The sequence below is a fragment of the Cottoperca gobio genome, chromosome 17 (assembly GCF_900634415.1).
Source record: "Cottoperca gobio chromosome 17, fCotGob3.1, whole genome shotgun sequence".
Lineage (NCBI taxonomy): Eukaryota > Metazoa > Chordata > Actinopteri > Perciformes > Bovichtidae > Cottoperca > Cottoperca gobio.
The window spans coordinates 6705697-6730747 of record NC_041371.1 but is presented as its reverse complement, the minus strand read 5'-3'; the positions used below and the strand labels follow the sequence as shown (position 1 = coordinate 6730747).

The 25051-nt window shown below is 40.7% G+C and overlaps 2 protein-coding genes across 5 annotated transcripts in view; both read right to left on the bottom strand.

Annotated features, from left to right (window-relative positions):
* Positions 1–5385: 5385 nt before the first annotated feature.
* mfsd14a2 (major facilitator superfamily domain containing 14A2) lies at positions 5386–20276 on the bottom strand. Its single transcript, XM_029453928.1, has 12 exons — positions 20006–20276; positions 17001–17096; positions 14893–14955; positions 14078–14205; positions 13726–13840; positions 13215–13433; positions 11782–11895; positions 10794–10865; positions 10509–10621; positions 9439–9536; positions 9131–9288; positions 5386–8748 (listed from the first exon to the last, which is right to left on the bottom strand). Exons 1-12 carry the CDS (start codon positions 20087–20089, stop codon positions 8536–8538), a joined length of 1473 nt encoding a protein of 490 aa, XP_029309788.1. The 5' UTR covers positions 20090–20276; the 3' UTR covers positions 5386–8535.
* Positions 20277–20775: 499 nt separating this feature from the next.
* The window catches only part of LOC115022818 (myosin IXb), a 23666-nt gene continuing 19390 nt past the window's right edge, over positions 20776–25051 (bottom strand). For 3 of the 4 annotated variants that reach the window (XM_029453915.1, XM_029453916.1, XM_029453917.1), the window contains 9 exons: positions 24898–24971; positions 24592–24784; positions 24305–24433; positions 24091–24196; positions 23681–23812; positions 23419–23542; positions 22935–23035; positions 22717–22844; positions 20776–21964 (listed from right to left, as the gene is read on the bottom strand). In XM_029453915.1, coding sequence (XP_029309775.1) covers positions 21675–21964; positions 22717–22844; positions 22935–23035; positions 23419–23542; positions 23681–23812; positions 24091–24196; positions 24305–24433; positions 24592–24784; positions 24898–24971 — 1277 coding nt within the window. In that variant the 3' untranslated portion in view covers positions 20776–21674. Of the gene's footprint in view, positions 21965–22704; positions 22845–22934; positions 23036–23418; positions 23543–23680; positions 23813–24090; positions 24197–24304; positions 24434–24591; positions 24785–24897; positions 24972–25051 lie in introns of all 4 variants that reach the window. The other variant, XM_029453918.1, reaches the window with a different exon arrangement.

Sequence of the window (25051 nt, the reverse complement as noted above, 5' to 3'; positions counted from 1 at the left end):
CACGAGCTCTCGGAGGCTGAAAATATCTTGTTTGTGTGCGCTGCAACTGTGCCACAACGCCATCTCCATCAGCATTGCTAAGTCACTACCTGATTACGTCCTCCGTCAAAGCAGCAGCCTGGTTGGTGCAAGATAATCATGGCCTGATGCTTATTGTACTGAAATAGATTTACTGAAGTACTGCGGCAGCGGTGACATTTGAATCATCGTATTGTTGTGAATTATTCTGTCGGTAAAGCAGGCAGGTGGTGTGACTGAACACCAACCACTATCTGCTGCTGCAGGCGTTGATTCAGGAGGAAGTGGCCATTTAGGAGTAACGTGAAACAGTACAGCAGCTCATTAGTAATATCAGCTTTTGGTAATCAGAGTAATTTACCGTGAGGTAAAGCTGAGAGGCTCTCACATGTTCACAACACCACGTCTGAGATGGAAGTAAGCGAAGCAACAGGGTCAAGAGGTGATGCTAGCTAACGCCTGTCAACATGCGTCCCTTACAACAACAACAAGACGGAGAGGAAGGTTACAATGGCACAAAAATAATTAGCTACTGAGCCGATTAGATCATCCTGCAATGTAGGAGCATCTTGCATAGCAGAGCTAAATTGCATCGCTGTGATTTCCATAATTTAAAATATAATCCCACATTGAGCGTGCAGTCTGTAGTCAGATGCTCTAATGAGATTAAATCCTGAGTGACTGCATGAAGCCCTGTCACATCTCCCCTTCATGAGCTGTGTGCAAAACACTTTTGTTTTTGACTCAACAAATATCTTTAGTGAGAAGTTCACGTTCTTTCGTATGTTGTGCTCGTGACGATGTTGTTTAGAAGAGGACATGTATTTTGCATATGGGGGTTATTACAGTAGCATGTACGATCTTTCAAAACAGTGTAACAAAGTGCTTTACTTGGGAAGAAATGGAACAATCTCAACAAAACAATTAAATCAAATATCCAAAATACAATGAAGTTGAATCAGAAGTGTCCTTTTCTAAAACACATTACTCATCAACACACGATGTGTTTCAGAGGTCTGAAAAGAGGTTGTTGTGAACCGTGTCTCCTAATCCTGACAACCTTCTAATCCTGACCTCTGCTGGGGTGGAGCAGACCCACTGGACCGCCACAACATGACCATGGTGTCTATTGGCTTAAGGTGAAAGGTGGCGTGTGTGTGTGTGTGTGTGTGTGTGTGTGTGTGTGGGGGGGGGGGGGGGGGGGCTTAGAGTCGACCAGAAAGAGCAGGCAGTTGGTGCTTAAACTCAACCTCACACGAAGGAGTTTATTTGACCATTCCTGTGATTTTTCATTCCTCATAAACACACACAGGTAGATTTGCATGTGTTAGTTTACTAACTGCAAAGAATGTACTTCACAGCGAACCATTTAAAAAAACTATACTGCTTTTTATTTTATTTTGCTGACTTTTTATGTGTTGTTCGTGCTGTAAGAGAATCATCTTCAGGTTCAGTAAACGTTTTCTCTATCCCACAATGGAAGCAACCGTGCATCCAAAAACGTACACATACACTGTAGTTTAGATTAAACTTTAATCCTACGTGTAATCGTAGTTCGTTTCTTATACTGTTGTGTCACTTTCGTGCACTTCTTCAAAGTGTTTAGACAGATTTATTCATTGTTTTCCATTCATTTCACTTCATTTTTGCAAAAGTTGAAACTTGCTTTAACAATTCCTCTCCGTTTGGTTTCCTGTGACATGTCGTGGGGTCATGCGGCTTGAAAAAAATAATAACTCTTCCTCTGTGGTGCCTTCAAGGAAGCTTTAACATCCGATATTTACATGTTGGCTGTCAAAAAGCACTGATTTCACAAGCTATGTTGTCGTGAAATCAGAGCCGGAAGACGAACTGTAAACAGAAATAGATGTTCTGGGAAGGAATTTGGCACAAACATCAAAAAATGTTGCCGTTTGGTAGCTGATTATTAAGTGGTCCACTGGGCAAAAACAATGTCGACGAAGCAAACAGGATAATAGAAACGCAACACAATAAGATAATGACCAAATGTGAGTGGAGTAGAAACAATCCTGTTTTTATACTTCTCTTCTCTGAGACACTTGAGTAAGTTTAATCACAGCTGCGTTTAAACATCATTTAACCATCACATTAAATATGTAAAGATTTAAGCTGATCAATTGGCTTTGTGGCAACTAGGAGGCGGAACAAGTCCGAAAAAACCCACGTTTTAGCTCTAGTTTGGTCTCCACCAACTCCTTCAGCTGCTACATCCTCAACTTTCCTCAGCAGCTTCTGCTACAGTATCTTTTCTACCTTTACTTAAGTAAGATCGTGTGTGCAGGACCTTACTAACAGAGTATTTATACACTGTGGTAATGCTACTTTTACTCAACAGATCTGAATACTTCTTCCAGCACCCTGAGGTTGACATGGATGCAGCTAAAAGTCAACTAAAAGGGTACGATGAGGCTCACGGCGAGTTAAAAGCTGTTTAACATAGCTCCTTATATGCTGAAGAAGATGGTGGGAAGCAGTATAAAGTAGACTCAATGTATGATAAATAGCCTTAAACATAAAGAACCCAGCGATGTGGTACTTTAACTGCCACTCACAACAGCAGGTGCATTAGTTTATGTTGCGTCTCTCAGTAATGACATGAATCAACTTGAAATGATCAGAGAGGGATTATTAAAGTGCTCTTACATAAAAGCCAGAAGCTGCACTCTCGGTCACACTTTAGGTGTTTGCTGCCGCATTAATATCAACCACTTTATCCCAACATGTAGGTATGTAGGTAGCAACAACAACAGGGTCAGGGTTCAGAGTGATAAGGCTGACTCACTCTGTTATTATGAACACACTGAGGGTTATTTCTGTCAGTATCTATAAGAGGTGCGGCAGATATCTGAGGGTTTGAAATTGATAATATAAAAAAATATGGCCTTGGGGGTAAAAGGGTATCAAGAGATGTTGGGGCCTTGTGTGTGTGAAACAGAGAGCACCCAGAGGCCCACACCTACCTCTGAGTTAATCGTCAACTAATGTGCGAGGAAGTCATATGAGGAAACGTTGATGGTCTGCATATAGAACATGGGAAAGCACACATTGTGGCAGAGGTTAGTGACAAACCCAGGTTCACACAGACCTGTTTGACTCGAAGAACAATAAGGTTTAGACATTATTCATCTCGGGGCTCTTCCTCGACGCCAGTATGCTACGCTTCTCTGAAACAGGAAAAGATGCTGCCGTGTGTCAGGGCAGAGCGGGACATCCATCACTGGGCCCCACTTCCCCTTCCCAGTGCGTCTGAGCTGTACTTCTCCAAATCAAGATTTCTTCCTGCTGACATCTACAGTGTTTGCAAAGACAATACTGTACGTTTTGACATTTATAACGGTGCTGTGGACTGTGCGTGGCCTGTAGCCAAGTCCAGGAGGCCAGTTTTCAAACATGTAAGCACTCTTCCACTCTCATGCACCTAATTGAAGCCTGGAAAGTAAATGTGCTATGACAGCGACTCTGCATCACAATACATTCCAGCAGCTCCCCCAAATAGTCACATGGCCTCCTTTCAACCCCAACAACGAGCACAAAAACTAAACGACGGGGGAGAGACACCAAAGAGGGGCTCTTGCACTCACACTTACGCCTTGGAAGTGTTTTGAGCAGCTACCTTCTCTAAAGCGCTCAGTGAAGTTGCTCTTGTTAAAACACGCCCGATCCTTTCCCTGCCAGAGAGCTGTTAATCCTGACAAGGCTGTGTGCCCTTAATTCCCAGGGAGCTGGAACCAGTCGTGTGTTGATGGGTTGTGTAGCTACAAGCACTGGGGGCTGCAAGTTAAAGCATTCCCCCCCCCTTTCCTTTTAGTGCCATTAGTGCTTCACATAGGGAAAAGTTATACGGCAAGCATGTGTCTGCATGCTTTTACATGTAGAGGAAACTAAAGTTTGATATAAAACAGTAGCAGCGGGCTTTCTTACGCTAGCCACTGGATCCTGAAGCCCACATGGCACAGCAGGCTATTTGATGATTATAGATGCTCAATAAGAAACCCCATTGTGTTGATGAGTATCGTAATAAAATCCACCTCAGTGCCAAGGCAGTTAGAGGACTTCTCAGGAAACAACGGGCATGGATTATAGTTAAGAGTCTTATTATTATCTCTTCTATCTCTGCTGGTTAAGACCACACAGCACCTGTTGCTCCACTTGGACACTTTGCCTACATCATCACATCCCAGCAGACAGAAGGAAACACCAGCGAGGCAGACTGCTCAGGCATGCAGAGATTATTCTGTAAATGTAGAGGGAAATGCCCCATTAGCGGCTGACGAGTCTTCAGTTTGTCTAGGTAGATTAATCTCCCAAAAGTGAAGAGTGAAAGTGATGTGAAAGCGCCATTAATCTCATGAAAAATCATGTTAGGACATGTAAAAAGTGCCATGGCAGGAAAGTAATGTGCTCGGATTCATAGAGACTGTACTTTTTTTGCTCTTAACAAAAACACAAATGTAGGAAAATATATAATGAGGCCAAACGTCTACACAGTCAACCTCATTTACATTCCCTATGCTGCGTGTTTCTGTATGAAACCAGAGACTTAGCAGTCACATTGTGAAATGAACACGAGTGAAATTATACAACTATATCAAAAATGATATAAACCCTATATAATTAAACACTAGTCTATTCAAGGAATAAGAATATAAGATCACGTGCATGCGCTCAGCACCTAAAAATAAACATTTACCATAAACACAGAGTACAAAAAAAAGAAAAACTAATGTTGATTTAACATATTCAGAAGTAAACTATTAACTGATGCATTGGGCTCATAAATCACATTTGTCTCACATTTTAATGATAAAAGTTATTTTGGCCCTGAAATGAGTCGATACTGGATCCGACCGCTCGCCTGTAGCACACACGGGTTCAGGGGAAAGCAGGGATGGCCTTGTTGAGGATTTCTGCCAGACTTTACTACTGCCTCCATGTGGCTTTTATAAAGAAAGGCTCAGACCACAGAGAGTAAATAAGCTTAGGTCGGTGCATTAATAGCAGCAGAGTATAAACAGTGTGTAGGTGGGGGGAAAGCATTAAAGCCGCAATGTAACTCTGAAGAGCAGGATTACTAAACAAATAACCAACAAAGTTAGAGCATTAAACAAAAAGTCTGGTATTATGAGCAGTGAGTAAAAGCTGAACGGGATGCAAACTGTTTGTAATGGGATCTAATGGGATTTAGCAGCCATTAAATTCAGGATCCCCTTTACACACACACACACACACACACACACACACACACACACATTATTTGTTTACTTGCAGAGGCACACCCAGATCACTCCATTAGCTTTGGCTTAATGATGAACACACACCCCAAAACCCACAGAGACAACTCAAACATTTCATTGTACAATAAACCTTTAATAAATAGTTTGTCATTAGTTTCCAATATTTACATAATAACCACCATTTACTTATGTTGCCATACTCATTTCTTGGCTAATTTTAGGCACACAGAGAGGGGGGGGTTCAGGCCACAAACCACATCGTACTAAAAACAGGAGTGGCTAGCAGGTAAGTCTTGAGAAATGTATAATAATAATTGCACCATACAACCAAATAGACCAAGAGGTCTCCTTGAGCAATAAATATATACAGTAGCTGTACGTACAGGTGACGTTTGTACATTTACAGTCGTCTGCTTGGAAGCTGTACGCGTGCACACGGGGCTGGTGCAGAATCTTACCAATTTTAGTAGGATCTGAATTTACGGGTTTACCAATGTGTTGGTCCAATAAATGATAAATGAAGAAGAAAGTATGATATTTAGAGATTAAATCAACACCAATCCTGCCTAGTAACACCCCTTCTGAAATAATAACTGACAGGTTAAGTCAAAATGTCGAGGGTATAGTGTGGTCAACATGTGCAGCTCGGCTGGGAACATTCAGCGACCTGTTTTTATCTACTGATAAATCTGGGAGAAATATCAAATGTAACTAAACACGTTGAAATGCTCGTTGTTAAATGAAGATTCAGACTGTGAAATGGACAGACGGACATTTGATAATTCACCATGTAGCCAGAATGTTGAAAAGATTACTAAAAATGACTCGATAAAGTTTTAAGTTTCAAAAAAAGCTATAAAAATATATAGCGCTAAAACTTAAATCTTCAACCACAGAAATTAAGACAAGAGAAAACAAAACAAAGAAAAATATTCAAAATCACTCAAGTGAGCAAGCGCACACGCACACACACACACACACACACTGCATGAAAAAGCAAACAAAAATTTGGCACAAAATATATGACATACATTTCTTTTCATAGATGTTAAACAGCATGAAAGCATTAAGCTACTAATCCGTATCAGGCTGTAATTTGGCCATTTAAATGCACTTGAAGCATTTATAAATTAACTTTTAGGATAATTTATCAGTTGCTCATGCTGTTTGTGAACAAAAGGGAACACAGTGTCACTGATGCGAAGCACCAAAACAGGTTTCCAATGATGGAGCTGCAGCAGTTCATGTTCAACCTGCGCCACCTATTGGCAGGAACGGTAACAGCAGACAGATGTGCTCCAACGACGGGCCCGAATTTCTTAACACTTGGTGAAGGGTGTAGCATGGACCAAGGAAGAACTCATGACATTTTGGAGCGCATCCGAATCACGCGGCGGATATATTTAGTATTCACTGGAGGGTAGCAGGAAGGACGTGAAGTGTAATTCTAATCCTAGTCTGTCGTTGTGCCGTTTGAAAGGTCCTTGTAGTTCTGTGTCGTTTTCATTTTCTATATTTTGGTAATTGCCATTGCTTGATTTGGATGCGAGCATTGTTATTTCCATGTTTTTATGAATGAATATATTTGAATCTTAAACCTGGAGTGACACTTAAAGATGGTATATTTTTACTCCAACATGTAAAACTTTAAAAACACTCGTAACAGCTTTAAAAATAATAATAATCGGCAGCTGTAACATCTACTAAACTCGGGAGTAGATGTTAACTTCCTTGCCTGTAGGGGGCAACAAACATTTTTTCTTTTTATACATTTGAACTACTTCTTTTCCTATAGGTGGCGCAGGCGTGTACAGAGCGGCTCTGAAGCCACTTCCTTGAGGTGCTTCACATCTAAATGTTCAACCCTCTGTCCATTATAGTTTGTGCAGTGCCTGTTTACCGTTTGTCTGGCAGCTGAAGAGCCAGGGATCCTGTGTAATCGTTTCATTGCTCATTACATCACACTTAACCTTTGAATCATCTACTGCAGCAGCATGAATGATATTCTGTTTAACCTAATGATATTAATTCAAAGACTCCTCATTAACAGTCAGTGCAGACACTGACACGCTGATCACAACGCTCTCTAGCTCCAAAATGTTCCAGAGGCTTTTAAAATGAAACCATGGTTCTGTAAGCCTTTACCATGAGGGTGATAAATGTCAGGAAACAACGCAACAGGAAGGGCATGAAAACAAAAAAAAGGAATAAAAAGTGTGGAACGGCTCCGATGGGAGCGATAGCGTAAGATTACAGAGCCTTCTCAGACCTCGGTCTTCATACAGGTTGCGTAATTAATATATATATTTATATATATATTAAGTCACTTTGAGGCAACATTTGTTTCTTTAATAAAAACTTTTAGCACAACTAGCCTTCAGTTTGAACGGAGAAAAATATACAACCCAAAACTGTACTACTAATCTAGAGAATGGCAAGTAAACATTGAAAAACAGTTTCAGCTAATAAAGTGGTCTCTCTCCCGCACACACATCTGTTAGAAGTGTGATGTTTCAACAAAGTGTGGTTTTACAAAGCTTATTATATCTGAACTGGTTGAACCATCCTGACCTAGATTAGGCAGCGCCTGTCCCAACACTGGTTTGCAGAGACTCCCCTTTGCAGGTGTACACTTTCTGCTGTGCAGTCAGAGGAAGGACTGTGTTCCCTTCCTGGATGCTTTAACAGAGCTGCATTCACAAGCAACAGAAGTTAGCTTATGAAAGACCATTAGACAAATGCTCAACTAACCGTTTGTTACACCCTTGTTGGACAAACAGACAAAGTTGCCACTTCACTGGCTACAGAGAAATATGAAGAATCACACAGGGATTTTAGTGACATTTGAGATCGACCCCACTCTCACTCCTAAACCAAATCACTTTGGTTGGTTTTGCACCAGGAGGGGAGGAAAGCTGTTGTTTGCTCTCCGTTACTGCTTTAATAGAAACCAAGGATTAGAGTTCAGCTCAGCCAAGTCACACACACCTTTCCACTGCAGCCCAAAAAAATAAATCCTCAACACACTCTCTTTATACAGGGCCTTTAGAAAGTCCTCACAATACCCTGCTTAAAAAAAATGAAAAAAGGGCTGCTCAGGAAGGAGTGCCCACTTTTGTGCCGTGGACACAAACATCTCTTCGTGGCACTTGAGTCTGATGTGTGCCTGAGGTGAGTGTGTGTCCATGTGGTAAAATGTGTGTAGCTGTCCATGTGTGCGGGGGTGTTGGGTTGGAGCGCTGTCTGCCCCCCTTAGCTGTGGTTATACGCTGCTGTCCTCCAGAAGCGGCTCCTTGCCCTCGGCCCCGCTGCCTTGAGGGCTGTGGGAGTGACTCTGTGCCCCGTTGCTGTGCTTCTTATAGGCGCCGGGCCTCGCGCCGGGCCCCGTGTGCTCTGGGATAAACAGGGCCACCAGCAGGGACAGCAGCACTGAGCATGCACCAAACAGGAAGGGAGGACCTGGGATGATGGCACTCTGAAGAGAGAGGGAATCATTTTCTTTAGTTTGTCTCATGTTTGATGTAGAAACTATTTTCTTTCTACCCAACTACACCCATCAACGAGTGAGCATGAGCCTCTCGTCCATGATTAAATGCACGCTGCCTACAGAGCTGTGATGCAGTTGGCGGGTGTAGCTCGATAAGAAAATAGTCCCTACACAAAACTGCTCACAACAAGGTCAGTGGAGTCATGATTTCTGGGCACTTTGAGCTCCACAAGCCGAGTATATGACACTCGTCATATAGTTCCATTATATTCGGTACAGGTAAGAGGAAAAATATGTATTTTTGATTTTAGGGCAACAGTCAACAGCTACCACACCACAACTTATTATGGGTATTGTGTAACTGTATTACCTCATCTGTGGGGTTGGCCATGTTGGGTTTGGCACCTTTCTCAGCGCCGTCTGTGTCGGTCAGTTCCACGTGGAACAAGTAGAAGACAAACCCGTAAAGAGCAGGGCCCAAACCGTTACAGAGGCCCCGAATTCCAGTAATCATCCCCTGGACAACACCTACAGGCAGACACACACAACGCTGTCAGCAAAATCTCTAATAGATGCTACATTTCAGTGGCTAATCAGAATGAGAATTACTGTTTGTTGTCAAGTAAAAAAAAAAAGAAAAGACGAGGGCAAAGAGATGTTACCAGTTGAGTGACTAACCTTGTTGGTCGGGGTCTGCATTACGGGACACGATGGCGCTGATGGCAGGGAAAGTGATGCTGGACATGGCTGCAAGAGCTCCAGCAGCCCACATCATCCTACAACACACAATTGTTAAGGATACAAATAAAACTTTATTTAACCTTGCAAGAATTGGATTTATAAATGTCCTTGAAGTTGAGTTAAAAGGTTGTTACACCTTTCATGGTTAAACTTATCTGAATAAATTGTGAAACAATGCTGTTCTACCAAAGCTCATTTTATAAATACATTTACTTCCTATTTATGAAAAACCAGGACAAAGATTTGTATTTCAATCAACCTGCTTTTAGAGTTCTGGTCATTTTTTAAATAGTAATCCCAGAGGTAGACACTAGAAGTTATGGAAACAGTTTTTTTGTTGTGTGACCGTGGAACAACTTGACCTTTATTTAACTTAATTTCCTGAGTATTGACCAAAGCAGAGAGGAGCCACAAGGAGACATGTTGTGAATGTTTTCTTTTAGAATCAATAGATATTATGGGTCACTCTGACTTCCCCTCCAGGTCAAAACAACAAGAGAAACTGACGCAGTTGTTAAGATCTCACTTCAAGAGAAGTGAAACTTAGTGTGGCCTGTGTGTATGTGCAGGGGATGTTTTGTAAAATCATAATTTGATCACAAGACACATTGGCTGTACTGCTGCTTTTTGTTTAAAAATAAAAATCTTGTTTTGGAAGACACTGATTCTCAGATTGTAATGGCCACGCACATATTAAGAAAATAATTTGACTTTAGTCACACAAAGTCTTTCAACTTACTACACTACATTGAGTCTCAGTTAACAGCTGGTGCCTATGGATATGCTTCCCTCTGGTGGTGTGTCAGGGTATTACAACAACAATAGACAAACTTCCTTCCTTTTCTTGCTTTCATTATATTCACCTTTGAACCTGAGCTCCATGGATACAAGTGGTGCAGATGGAGCTAGGACCAAACTATATTTCTTAATGAATTTGTGGTTCTTATTGTGTGTCTGTCTTTTTGAATCAATGTAGAGGAAAGGTGTGCACGTTTGAGATTACTGACCAGGGCTGAGAGCCGAAGCCGTACCACGCCAGCTGGAGGATCTGGAAGCCGAGTCCGAGCAGGATTGTGTTCTTATTCCCTATGGAGCGCATCAGGATCCCCAACACCACCGTCTGCAGAAACACGGCACACAGGTCATAAAAGAAACCTCTAAGGAGGCTCTCATTTCTGCCATGTTATAGACCAAACGGTTTAAGATTAACAATACTAAAAACTCTAAACACGAGGAGATGACTGCTCAATATTACATGCAATTCTACACCAAAAAGTGTATTTTTTTATTACCTGGGCTATTATTGAGAGGATCCCCACAACAGCGATAAAGGCCGCCACCGTCTCTGATGAGAAGCCTATGACCTAAAGGTGAGAGAGCGTTCAGATAACACAAGTTAGGACGTGTCAAGAAAATCACACAAAGCCATGACCCATTTCTCAGCAAGCCGTTTACAACATGTATTTAGGTGAAATATGCTGTCCTTTATCTCCTATATATAGGCAGCCTCAGGTGTAGGGCAGCTGGTGCGATGTGTGTATAACTTATAGCAATGGACAGGAAGGTGTGTAGCGTAATGTTAGCCTCAGAGCTTCAGAGCTACTTTGCTGTCTTTTACAAGATGGTCGCAGGAGAGAATGTGTGTGTGTGTGTGTGTGTGTGTCAGTCTCGCCCGACTGGTTCATCTGACACTGTTTACTCAAACTCAACAATCCTCACTTCAGCAGTTGGAAAAAGGAGATTACATCTCGTCAGTTGATCTCGAAGCTGCCAGCTTCTTCCAGATCATACTGTCTATTTCTGGCTACTTGTGATTTTAAAATACATTTGGTTTTCCTGCGATCGCATTTTGCCGAGACACCTAATGAATTTGCTCTACTTATTCACACGTTGAAACAGGCTGCTCAGCAAACCTGCTGATCCAATCTTAAAGTGATTTAAGCAAAAGTGTGTGTTGGGCAACTTTCCCCGAAGTTATACTGAGATTATTCCCTGAGCTTTTTTAGTAGCAGTTTCAGCCTTTTATTAGCAAAACAAATGGCTAAAGTATAACGCTGCCAAATACAGCACGCCGTTATTAATCCATTTTTACTTTCCGCTATCTGTCAAACACCGTAGAGCAGTTGGTGTTCACTGTGAATGCAGTTTAATCTCTAAATAACAATTCGATGTCACATTTGGATGAGTAGGTCATATTACATGTGGTGGGTTAAGTGTACAGGATGTGTTTGGATAACTTGTGTGTATAATCCAGTCTGAGCAGGGAGAGCAAAGTGTTACCTGTCTGAGATAGAGGAAGAAGCTGGAGTACTGGCCGGCCTCGGGGAGGTAGGAGAGAAACACTGTGATGCAGATGAGGAGCACCGTGGAGTCCTGGCCCACCTTACGTAGGGACTGGCCGAGAGAACAGAAAGAACGATCTAACTTGTTGCACAGCGACATCATTTGAAACAGGAGCAACGTTAGTAGCATTTATGAAATACTGACTTAGAAGTGTCTCCCAATGTAATAATCCTAAATGAGACACCTCTGCTGCCCAAAGCCCCGACATAACCACTATGAATATGTTAACAGTCATGTGAAGATCTTCCAAACTTATATTTTTGTAATACAAAATTCTAAAGATGCACCGACTCACGATTTTTTAAATGTCTGACCAACTGATTCTAATTTTTAATGATTCATTTTCTTTGAGAGCTATAACTTACAGCAGACAAACATTTTTTGTAACGTGTCCTTATATGTAAAATTAAAAATGCAATAGTATGTTCATAATAACACATTGACTATTAATTAACCTACAATTAAATGCTCTTATTCTGTCCTTGTACTAATTGTTATGTTTTTGCTGTGAAGCACTTTGGGCTGCAATTCTTGTATGAAAGGTGCTATACAAATAAAGCTCATTATTATTATTATTATTATTATTATTATTATTATTATTATTATTATATTGGCTCCAAAAACTGCAAACAGGATGCATGACCTTCTTGTTGTCAAATGCTTGTTTTTAAAGGTTTAATGACCAGTATCACAGCAAACTAAATCTGTTTCAATGTACATACGGGCATGAGAGTAAAGTTTAATGCAGACTTGAAAACTGTGAACTTATCCTTTAAAGATACACCCAAAGAATGTTTTCTTTGCTGGCCTCCAGTTGTTTAATTTAAAGAGTACAGGGAGACTCCAGGACCCTGTTAATCCATTTCACTGCCAATATACACATGTAGGCAGCAACAAAACAAACTACAGTTGCTTTTCATTATAAAGAACCAATTCATCCCCGAAGCTACAGCATTACTCACTTATTCAAATTCAATCATTACAAATAAGGGAATATGATTATGCATCATTGCATTGCAATGCAGGAATTAATGACTGAATGAAAGAATTGTGTTCATTGTATTATGAGATTGAAATAATTTGCCTGTGGGCACTGTGCCCTTGCACATCAATTGCAGCTGCAGTGTCAAGTGTTCCCAGCATGAGGCTCTTTGCTATAATGGAAAACATTAATTATACAGACCCATTTTACTGTGAAGTAAAAGCTTCCAGTAAACAGCCAAACCTTGATTTATTATCTTTCCAAACACTGTTTTTATTCCAATAAAACACAAATATCTGATAAAACTGCTGTTTTCTTAGAAACCTGTGAGTAATACTGGCTCATAATTGCCTGAATGACCAACAAAGAGTGCTCTGTTGTTACTCACAGCGAAGGGGTCTGCCTGTTCCCAGGAGATTGGTGCTCCCCATGATGCTGGCCTCATCTTCTCAGGCAGCGACTCCGGCACGGCCACCAGGATGAAGCAGATGTCGAGCAGGGCAATGGCTGTGGCCAGGATCACCACCAAGGTGTCGCCGTAGGTCACAGACAGGTAGGCTCCGATGGCCGGGCTGGTAACCAGGCTGGCCGCAAAGGTTGCGGATACCTGGATGGAGGGAGAGGCAGAGCTGACGGTGAGCAAAACAGGAAGTGATTGATCTTTACTTTCATGTAGTTAGACTTTTGTGGGATAAAAAAATACAGGTATATCTGACAATCATTCTTTCTTGAGGCGTTTATCAGGGCTTGGGCGATTCATTGACACAATATATATATTTTCACTTCATGTTTGATAGAGAAAATGTCCTAAACTAACGTTACAGACGGTTAAAATCTGTAAATTGCCAGTTATTATCTTAAATCCAGTGATGAAATAAATCCATCAACTATCTCCTTACCAAACCGTATGCTGTGCTCCTCTCATGCTCCTGCGTGATATCGGCCACATAGGCAAAGATCACAGAGAAGGTGACGGCAAAGACGCCGGACATGGAGATGACTGCAAAGTACCACCTGAGAGATCAAGAGAGTTCGGCTCGTCAACACAGACAAACAAAAATGACCTTTTGACATTATAAATCCTACCATTGTTAAGTTTCTACGCTTGTTAATGGGTATGTTTGGTGATGTATTCTCTTGCTGTATTAGATTGCAATACATTATATGGAGTTTCAGCCAGCACAGGACAAGAATTCACATCTGACCTAAATTAAGAACAGTTGAATAGAGTTGTCTGTGTTTTGCACTCACCATGGGCTGATCTTCATCAGTGGAATTGGTGCACACGTGAAGAAGACCGTTAGCAGCAAGAAGGATTTGCGTCCCCATACGTCTGACAGCGCTCCAATCAGCGGAGCACTCAGAAATGATAATAGACCCTGGAGAAGATGGAGAGAGAACGGTGGGACAGAAAGGGAGGTGGGTGTATCAGAGAAGTGCAGTAAATGGATAACTTGAGTGAAGTTCCCACTCAGATACACGGGGACTGTGATTTGAGTTCATGCTCATATTCTGTCAACACAGCCAGGTTTGGGAGAGGGCAATGTACACAACATAACTATAATCTATGTACATAATATACGGTACTGGCCTTATGGCTAGACTTAATCAGCACAACAAAAAATTAACTCTAAAATAATCACAAGCATGTACTCCCCAACTATCTTTAGACACTTTCCCTGACTAAATACCATTAAGGTGCACTTGAGGCACTTTGCCCTCTACGTGCGTTCATTAGCCATTCTGTAGGCAGCTGGGGAACCTGCTACGGTTATTGGACAGCTTGCAGGTGTTAACATGTAACTGCATTGCTGACAAGCAGGGCGTCGCTGCAAGAGCACACATGCTCAACTAAAGTTCCAAGGGCAAATAAAAGCAAGATCGACATGCTGAAGATGAATGTTAGTTAACAGTAGCACTAAAAACTCTAAGTCATTACATTTTAAACACAAAGATATGGTTTGCTATTGAGATAGTAAGTTGCTAACATGCAGAGAGGAATGTGTTTTTGTCCATTTGAATGGTGTCACCGCACAATAACCTGTTTGTGTATACTGATGTCTCACCTTGACACCATGGATCAGCCCATTCATCAGGAATGTGTGTTGAGGGAATGTCTGGTGTAATACCTGAAAAACAAACACAGATAACACAACATGAAACCACATTATCCACACGTTTGTATCACACTTCAAACAATGGTTTATGTACTTTTCAGAGTTAAACTACAACTAGGGAGCAAATACGCCACAAGATATACAAAACAGAGCTTTATGCATAAAACTGAAACATGACGCAGGATAAAAACCCTAAAAGTTTTCATGACTTATTTCCATTGAGGTTCTGGGCACAACAACACAGATCGCTGGGCCCCTGCTATATTACTAACTAGAGATTGTGACATGCACATTATAGCATAATGTTGATATAAGGGAGGATCTGGCCATAAACTGAGAAGCGGAGTTATATCAAGGAGCAAAATTATTTTGTAAATAACTTCTTTGTCAAAGTTCTCATTGTGTAACATCATGTTGCAACATTTGACCTACAGTGACATACTTTTGTTGGTTTCTAGATGACAAACTGTTTTTCTGAGAAACGGCTGTTATCAAACCTTTGTTGGAAGTACTCAGAGAGTACATACCCCGTCAAGGCGGCAACATCTTCTACATTTGATCTTAATTGTAGAAACAGTTTCTAATTTTGTGGACAACTTTGCTTGGTTTACTGTGCTGTCCAACAAATAAAAAGAACCATAGTTAAGTATTAAAGGATATAAACAGCCAGACACTGTGTTACAATACTGTATCTTTGTGAGAATACAGAGGAGAATGAGGTGTTCAGATAGTTAAACATCAGTGGCATGTTCAGTTCAAAGTCCATAACGTCAGTGTGCAGCAAGTATGGAGCACAAGTGTCATTGACACTGTGTGGGAACATGAAGCCTCAGTTTAATTTAGGACATATGGAGCTTGCCAGACTGAATGCAATGTTCTGGTTATTGTTTAGGGGTACAGAGGAAAAGCTTGTAGCATGGCTAAGAATCTCCTCTCTTCCTCTGGGAGTCAGCTACCCAACACACAGACTGTGAATGCTTAGTGACGACTGTTGCTGCTGGATACTAATGAAGCAGTGCGCTCATTGGGAGCAGTGAAGCAGTCCCTCTCATCTTCAGGCACCCTCTGATTAGTCCAAAATGCAAATCCTGCCTCCGCCCAGGGATCTTGAGGGCAATAAACCCCCAGTAATTAATGCCCAACAGTTACACATACAACCACCTCTTCAAACAAGAGACTGCTGAAAAGCATGCGTTGCATAAGCCTGTCTGGTTCACATCATGTGGCACACAGATGTTTGCTCATCATTTGTTTGAGACACCAGTTTCTACCCAAAGTCATTTATGTTTGTAGAAAAAAAAAAAATATGTAGGTAAAAGACCTGGACTGGATTTCAATAAATACCGAGCTTGGCTGTAAAATGGAAAGCTACGGTCAGAAAAAGGAAAACTATTAATACACAATCCCTGCTGGTATGAAATAAAGCATGTCATCAATATGAGTCATCTTAGCACTTCACTTACAAATTAGATCCGTTTGAGAAAACGAACATCTGTTTTTGGTTTAATTATCGGCCGATGATCTTCTGGTGCCAACATTTTTCAAACATAAAAAGGTTACACTTTGGAAATAAATCTTTATATATTAATGCTTTTTGAGTAGCCTGTAGCAAATACAAAACCCCACCACTCTCTGCAATGAACGGAGGTGATTGTTTGGCGTTGTTTGCTTGGCCGGCATCTGTGCTGTGGCCTGACAACACAAACCAGTGACCCCCTGATAAGCCTTTTCAACAAAGAACTGGTGCTCAGACAATACAACTGTTTGATGCCCTTTTCATATTTCTCAGTCCATTAGAGCTTGGCAAAACATCTGCCAACACACACGCACAAAAAACAAAAAACTGCGTCACACAGAGTCTCGCTCGTTGGATTAGGAATTCAATCATTCATAGACACTGATGGGCCTTGTGTGATTCCAGTCAATGGGAAATTCCACTCTTTGGAAAGGTTTCCAGAGAGGAGTGGTGGAGGCGTATGAAAATATTACTTACCGTTATGTCAGTTTAAATAATAGTGTGTCTACGTGAGAGTGCGTGCGTGCGTGCCGAGGCTTACCGTGAGCATTGGGGTGGTAAGAAGACCCCATGCAAAAAACTCCAGGAAGATGACCACCACAGCATGGTAAACACTGGGCTCACCGATCCCCTGAGGCTGGATGGAGACAGAGAGATGCATACAAACAGAAAGGTGATTAGCTGAGAAGCAACAGGCGTTTTTACATGCATTAAAAAGTGCCTGTACACATCGACAGATCAAACCTTAAACTGGAATCTATTTCAAAGCAGCATTCACCTAATGACACAAATACGTTGCATTATCTGATCCTGTGAGACTGGACTTTTTGAAGAAGTATATACACACTTAGGGAAGTTTTGACTTCAATCGTATTAGCTTTACTGTAACTTGTTTTGTTTTTTTTCCTTCTTTAAATTTAAATGTACCTTTATTGTTGAAATATGTTCACAGGACACAACTAGTCAGACAATCAGTAGATTTAAATACACACAAATAAGGTGATTACTATAAATAAACCAATTATGGGAAGTTTTTTAATAAGATATGTCGATGTTTCATGCCAACTTCTTCAAGCAGTTAACAAGTTGCCTGATAGTCATAAAAAAATAGCGGTAATTACAAACTATAACGGACTATAACCACAAAGCTGTTTAATTGTTTCACTGCCACAGGCCATTCTGCTATTTTTTCCAACACTGTGGTTTGTACTTATTCTACAACATGAGCTTTGTGGTGTCTGCACAGTATCAAAATCGAAGATCCAAAAACAAAAAGGTGACTAAGATGCATAAATGCCGAGACTAATTTTAAATGCGATCACTGTGGCTCTATAATTTAAGTCATACATACTCCTAGCAAAGATAATGTGAGCGAGACAATGAGGTTAGTGATTCTCAACTGTTAACATGGCATCTGCATTAGTTATATTGCCTTACTATGATTACAAATGAATTGTGTAGAGTACAAGTAAATGCACAGACTGAAGCAAGAGAAGACAATTCAATTAATGTTACATTCATACATGGTAAAGTGGCATTAGTCATTGTATAGCCTATTTACTAGCACAACATTTCATTATAAAATTAATTATTAACCAAACTAATATATTATATTTGACAAAAAAGGTGTTTAATCCAACAGGTAAACTATTCTGTGCTATTAGTTTACTGGGTCACTCTAAATACAGACCTATATCTATAATGAGTAAAAACACAAATAGAAATCCTTTTAACTTTTATAAAAACCCATTTCCTTGAAAGAAAATGACTTTATTATGGCACAGTAAAAATCTATACAAGCCTGTAAGGTGAAGAGAAAGTGATGGAGTGAGCATTGATTACTGAGCAGGATCTTTGGCAGGAAACACAGCGAGGTGTGATAATTGTGGGGACGGTAAACGTTGAACAGGAACAACTTAACAAAGACACTAGCTGCTTTATTCGCTCATGTAGTTTGTCATTTCCCCACATAGAGAGGGGAATAGCATCACAGAAAAGCAGTCTACAGGTTTGAGTTTGACTGATTGGCAAGAGGTAAATCAAGAGGAAACTCCCACCCTTTTGTTACTTGACAGGTTTATGAAACCACCTGATTAACTGAAATATTTTAGCGGAACAATCGGTAACCATCTCATATGGATGTTGCAACTTCCTTTCCACTGAAATGACGGCCATCTGCATCTTTAGAGATCACATTTTGCTATTGACTTGTGAGCGTCTCGGCCTATTAGATGCTATGACTGGATCATGGGTTGGATGTTGAAAGTGAATCTTAATGGCTGAGTGGTCAGACCCTCGCTGCAGTAATACAGTAAAGCAATAACAATAATCTGAGCTAAGGACCTCATTGGAATACAGCCACTTCATATCAGGTGTTCAGACACAAGGCAGGACCATCACTGAGGGAAAACAACAGTTTTCAACTCTTCATTAGGATTAGGAGACTGTGCGTCTTCATTTGGATACACAGCATGTTTGGCATAGCTATTCAACCGATTACATAACTGATGCCTCACGGGACACTTACTTATAACAATCCTACTATACTCACTATTCTTTTACAACAGCCACATTTGGGACAATCATCCCTTCCACCACCTAATGATCCAACAAACTATAATCCTTGATAAGATAGTCATTTACTTGTTTTATCACATGTAGGATAGGATGATTTCATTGGATCTGGACTACAGGTGACCCAGAACAATTAGTACCTGTCAGAAACAACAACCAGCTCTGCATTATATTTAAATCAATAATTTGGAACCGTATTCTAAACAACTACTATAATTGTTATATGCTTAGTAACGTTACACAGCTGTTTTAACAGTGGCAGTCAACATTGTTGCTTCCCTGGTATGTTGACTTAGACGTCGTGTTTGCTTGTTTTCAACCAACGTTACCAAACCCTGTGTTTAAAAGTCTTGCCTTCGCACATTTACAAACCACATCGATATCTTACGAGGTCTGAAAAGTTACCTTACTTTGTCTCTTAAATAATTAGCTTGGCAGTAAATCAAGACACGTAAACCTTTTATTTAATTATCCGTTTTTTGCAACAAGATAAAAAAATAACCCAAATTAAACACATATGCTCGTGAGCTAATCGAGCTCCAGTTTAGTGATGTACGTAAATTCAATAAGATTTGAACAAACGTTTGATACCGTTAACATTAAAGTGCTGGTTTAACGTTATAAAACACATACATGTGGGGTACCTTAATTATTGTGTACATATCTAGAGAAACAAAGCTAACGTTGACATGAGCCCGCTAGCGTTACCTGAGCTGACGTGTAAATGAAGGCCGCCAACATTAGCCGATGCTAGTGCCTAGCTAGCTGTGTTAGCCAGTTAGCTAGGCGGAGACAGCTAACGGTTAACATTACCCGCTGGGCCAAACCACCAAAGACAGAAAGACATAAACAAATGCTGCTACCACTGCTTCCGTGGAATAAACAAGGGCTACTAACTTAATTCAGCGGCTATGAGTCGGTTTAGCTCCGTGGCAAGCTGATTTAACGAAGATAAATAAATATTTAACTCACACTTCCTCCATCTTTTATTATAATTTTCTTTGCAAGAAGAATGCTGCGGTTCAGCCGCTTTTTCTTCTTTTTCTCCCCCGTCATTGTTAACTTATGTCCATTCTTGGTGTCAGAGGGTCATCGTTGCACCTATCAAAACTAAAATAATATACTGTTGTTAGCTACAAAGCTCATAACACATCGGCAGTCAGCTCCAATAGGCAGCTAGCAGTGAGCTAACTGATGATTTCTCATCCCCACCTCACTTCAACCCCTCTTCCTGAACTGAGTGTTGACCCGCCCTTCCAGTGCAATACCGCTTAACAATTGGCTGCCTGATAAACGACCAAATCCAAACCGTGCTTCTGATTGGTTTAGAAAAACGTTGGCGCTATTGATCCTCAAATGGTGATTTGTGAACATCACACACCGCGGGTTCAGTGTAGAAAGAGGAATTCGCTTATATGGTGAGTGATTGTGTTTATGAAGAAAGTGTACAAGATGTTCAGCTGCATCCAAGAAGCCAATAGAAAACAATTCAGTAACAGCAAAGAGATGTAATAATGTAATGCAAATGGAGGTTTGTAGTTTATGACCAGCTAGTTTGGAATAACATGTCAGTAACATTAAATAGAAAGTCAAAAATCTAAATCAATATTTCATGTTCTTTTTTATGTTGTGCATTTTTTCCATGTACAGTAATTTTTTAACAGAATATGCAATATGCCGTTAGGAGACTTGTCGTTGTCAAAGCTGCAGCATTGGTTAAAGTTATTTGTAATACAGCAGGAGACATTGGAAAATGGCCAGTTTATTTCAGTTGGTGACAAAATACAGACTCTGAGGATGCTTACCCCAATATGCATTATTCCTAACCCTTATAAAATGTACAGGCATGCATATTTTAAAACAAAACATGTGTAAACTAAATATGTGTACTTGGTGACACTGCACAGCCTTGCAATACCAAGAGAAGTGACAGAGGGAAGTATTTTCAGTCAGTCTAAAAGGCAGCAATAAGGCCATTTCCCTTACAGGTGTATTGAATCCGTGGCCAGTCACAGCAGTAGATATCACAGGATAATTAAAAGCAGAAAAACACAGTTGAAACATAATGAGATGGACTCAATGAGAGCCCAAAATGCAATGTCATTTCCTCTGAGCTCAGATTCTCCTGTGAACATTTTTGGTACACTTACAAAACATTTTTCCACCACAAACACCACAAAGTCCCATTAATGCCACAGTGGACGAACTCAAAATAATGTCCAGTACTAAAGGAGGCACTCGTATCCTTAATTGCTCCTCATCCTGTTGTCCCGTTTTTCTTCTACAGATGAGACACAGCTGGTCACGCAGCCTCACAGAAGTACCTACCTTTTTTATAAAATGTGAACCGTACAATTGTGAAATATGTTTAAAATCACATACAGTGTTTTGCATATAAAGAGGCTGAGCGGTCCTTGCTATTGGTTCTTCTCCAGATCTGTCATATGAACCCTGAAGGGACAGTCCTTTACGATCTCATATTAAATACATATACATTCTCAAAGCACTTTGTTTCCACAGCAGCATTGAACAATGGAAAAGTTTATCAAACAAAGTGCACAGTTATTTATTTATTTTACATAAATCAAGTCTTATATTAAACATATACGGGAGAATATTCCGATCATTTTAACTTGTGGTGTTATGCGCAGGTTAGATCTTTATCTTCATCGATGTAAGGGATGTCCAGGTCGTCAAAGCGCCCATTGGAAGTCTTGCTGCTGATCTGGGGCTTGTCGGGTGGGGAGTGGTCGTCTTCGCTGGCCAGGAAGCACATGGATTGGGTAGCATATGTCTTTTGTCCTGGTGCGAACTCTCTCTGTGCATCATACGTCTGATCCATCAGACTTCTGACTCTCTGCGCCAGGTCAGCAGGTTTAGGCGGGCAGTCGGGTTTCTGGGTTTTTATCCGCATGGTCACCTTTCCCGGTACTAGAAACATCAAATTAGCAATTAGCATTATAGCTTATTCATGGGAACAATAAACAGAAGATACTTGATTTAAAATAGAACCAGTTATTCTAATGACACGGTGTGTAGGGTTTCAGAGGACATGGAGAAAATGTAGCACCTTGAAATCAACTTGACAATATTAATAGGGATATTTTTCTATCCCCACAAAACAATCAGATTGAATTAAGTAATGAAATTGATGGCATATGCAATGAACTGTGTTATGTTACACTTTACATGAGATAGAACTGTTAAAAAAAACATTTTCGCACTCACAGAGGAGGCTAAAGTTAATTCTTTACATTAGGACACATACACGTTACAGTACATCTACCTCGCAGGCCCTGCACAAATGAATTTTAATGAGCTCAGTCATGTGGTGCAGCAGAGGTGCCAACATGGAGGCCAAAAACAAAACAAAAACAGGAATGTTCTGTGAAAACCTGAACCTGGATCAACTTTTGTTTGACCACAAAGTCATCTGCAAAGATACAGCGATGGCCAATCAATTACATGTAAGCACACATTCCTGGTAGATTACTTTGTAATGGGAACCACACATGCTATGATAACACGCAGACCGAACACTATCATGAGGACATTATCCAATATACCATGTACCATCGTGGGGAGACACAAAAAATGATCTAATCATATGAACTTTATTTAACTTTAGGGAGTTGTTTCCGTAAACCCTGAGGAAGGTGAAAGTACCTTACCTCCCTACTGACCTTCCGAGTCCAGGCTCCCCAGTCTGTCCTCCAAACTATCTGAGCTCATCGATGATGATGATGAGTCCAGGTTGTCGTTGTCAGAATTGTCCTGCTCCAGGTCAGGTAACCTGCAGGCCAAGTCCACCCTGAGAAAAACACATCAAGATATCATTATCCAAGCTTGTGTCATTTATATGCACAGTGCATTTAACTCCAATGAAAAGATCTAAACTCACTTTTCTTGCTTGATGGACTTAATCCTATCGATGAGAGTCCTCTCCGTTTCATCAGGATGCATTTGATCTGGAACATCCAGCTCTGAAGGCTTTTCAACAATCTGCGAAAAGATCAGAGGAGTTGGAGTAGGTTGGGCGTCAGCTGATAAATTAAGACTACTCTTCAACTACTGTAATCTACTCTTCAATGTTTTAGACGTTTAGCTATCAAATCATTTACTGAACATGCAGAGAACAGTTTAAACATTATTTGCATTAGTGACAGTTACTGATTCTGGTTTACACGGGTCATCTTCCAGGTGTGAAATATGTGGAATAAAATATAAGGAGGAGGAGGATGTTAATTTCTTGGATGTGCCGTCTTTATGCATCTTTGAACTTTTGAACCAGCCGGATTGACAAACGTAAAAACGGAAATTGAAATGAATAACTGAGGCTTCTTGACCCAGATGCTTTTTCATGATTTCTTGTAGTTTTCTCTCACCGTGTTTTGTCTCTTCAGTTTGAGCTCATTGACAGCCAGGGCCTCTGCGTATTCCAGCTGCTGGATATTCTGCATCTTCTCATTGTAGCGTCTGAACTGCTCAGAGATCAGGATCTCCACACACCTGCAGGTCAAAGATTAAAACGATGTCCATCTCTAGAAATACCACATATCCAACAAGAGCACATGCAGTATTTTGAGAAAAATAAATAAATAGAATAAAAGCATGTGGAGAGTTATGGGAGTGTGCAGAATGACTCACGTCGTAGTCTTGCCCACATCCTTCATACCAAGGAAGGGGTCATCAACATCAGGGGAGCGCAGGATGCAGGGGGCAAACACAATCGCAAGAGAAGTTGTTGTCATCTTATTGTGCGGTTCCTCCTTTGCAACCCTAAAGAGACACAACAGAATCAAATAATCTCTTTTATTACTAATACCACAACTCTTTTCTTGTTCATTTTCTTTTATTCCTTTGGTTAAAATAGTAAAACATTTATATATGTAGCAGGATGAATGAAGCAAGTGACAAAAGTGCTTGTGATGTAAAAACCTGCAATAAAGTATGAAAAAACAACAACTGAGGATTCTTTGCATCCCACGTTTTAGAATATAGTTGAATTACAGCTGAAGAGTAAATGCAGTAGAAGGGAACAATAGAGTTTGTCCTACCTGACGAGGTGAAAGATGAGCCGCTCTAACGTGTTGAAATTAGCAGGAGGAAGCTCCTCAACCTTTTGGTATACAGCCCTTATTCTCTCAGCTTTCTCCGGCAACTCTGGGAGCAACAAAAAACATCAATAAACTTCCAAACCCTGTCGCAGCAAACATCCGTATCAGGAATTTCTGTCATTTTCTATTTTCTATGCTCTTGATATTCACTCACCAGCGGCATGCAGAAAGTCGCTGTAGAGGGAAAAGGTCATGAGCGGGTCTGGCAGCTCTCTGAGCCAACGTTTAACCAGACCTGTGATGGTGTGGATGGGGTAGTTGTCTAAACATGGCCGCTCAGGATCTGAAGACAGAACACACGGATGAAGCACAGCAACAAATGTGTATGAAATGAATTCTTATTATTCACAGTCGGGTGACAAAGTAAGTGATCTATCAAGTTGTAGAAAAGGAAATACAGAGATTATAGGAAATTAAGAGAATGATGTCAGAATTCCTTACCCGTCTCCAGAATCTGGTGGAGCTCCCTCGCTCGGCAGGTTGAGCCCGACTTGCGGTAAATGCCTTCCGTGTAGAGGCCGTTTAGCTCCACGTGCATCAGCAACAGCTCCACCACTTTGGGCACAGGGTTGGTTTTACTGGTGAGGACACACACCTGCACCCCAAAGTGAAGGGAGCCTGGCACACTGTCATCCTATCACAAGACAAGAGGAGAATACATTCACAGAGACTTATGGACGGGGAGTTTTGAGTTATTCAATCTTACTTATAGTATTTGTATGAGTATTTAAAAGTGTCACTTCCTACCAGCCTGGCACATCGTGTCGAGCAATCTGTGATGATTTTGTTCAGACATTTCTTATGACATATTAACTTGCACGCTAAAAAAGAAGGAAACAAAGAAGCTCAATATTATTACGTTCCTCTCGTATTAAAAGAAACGCGGTTGTATTTTGTGTTA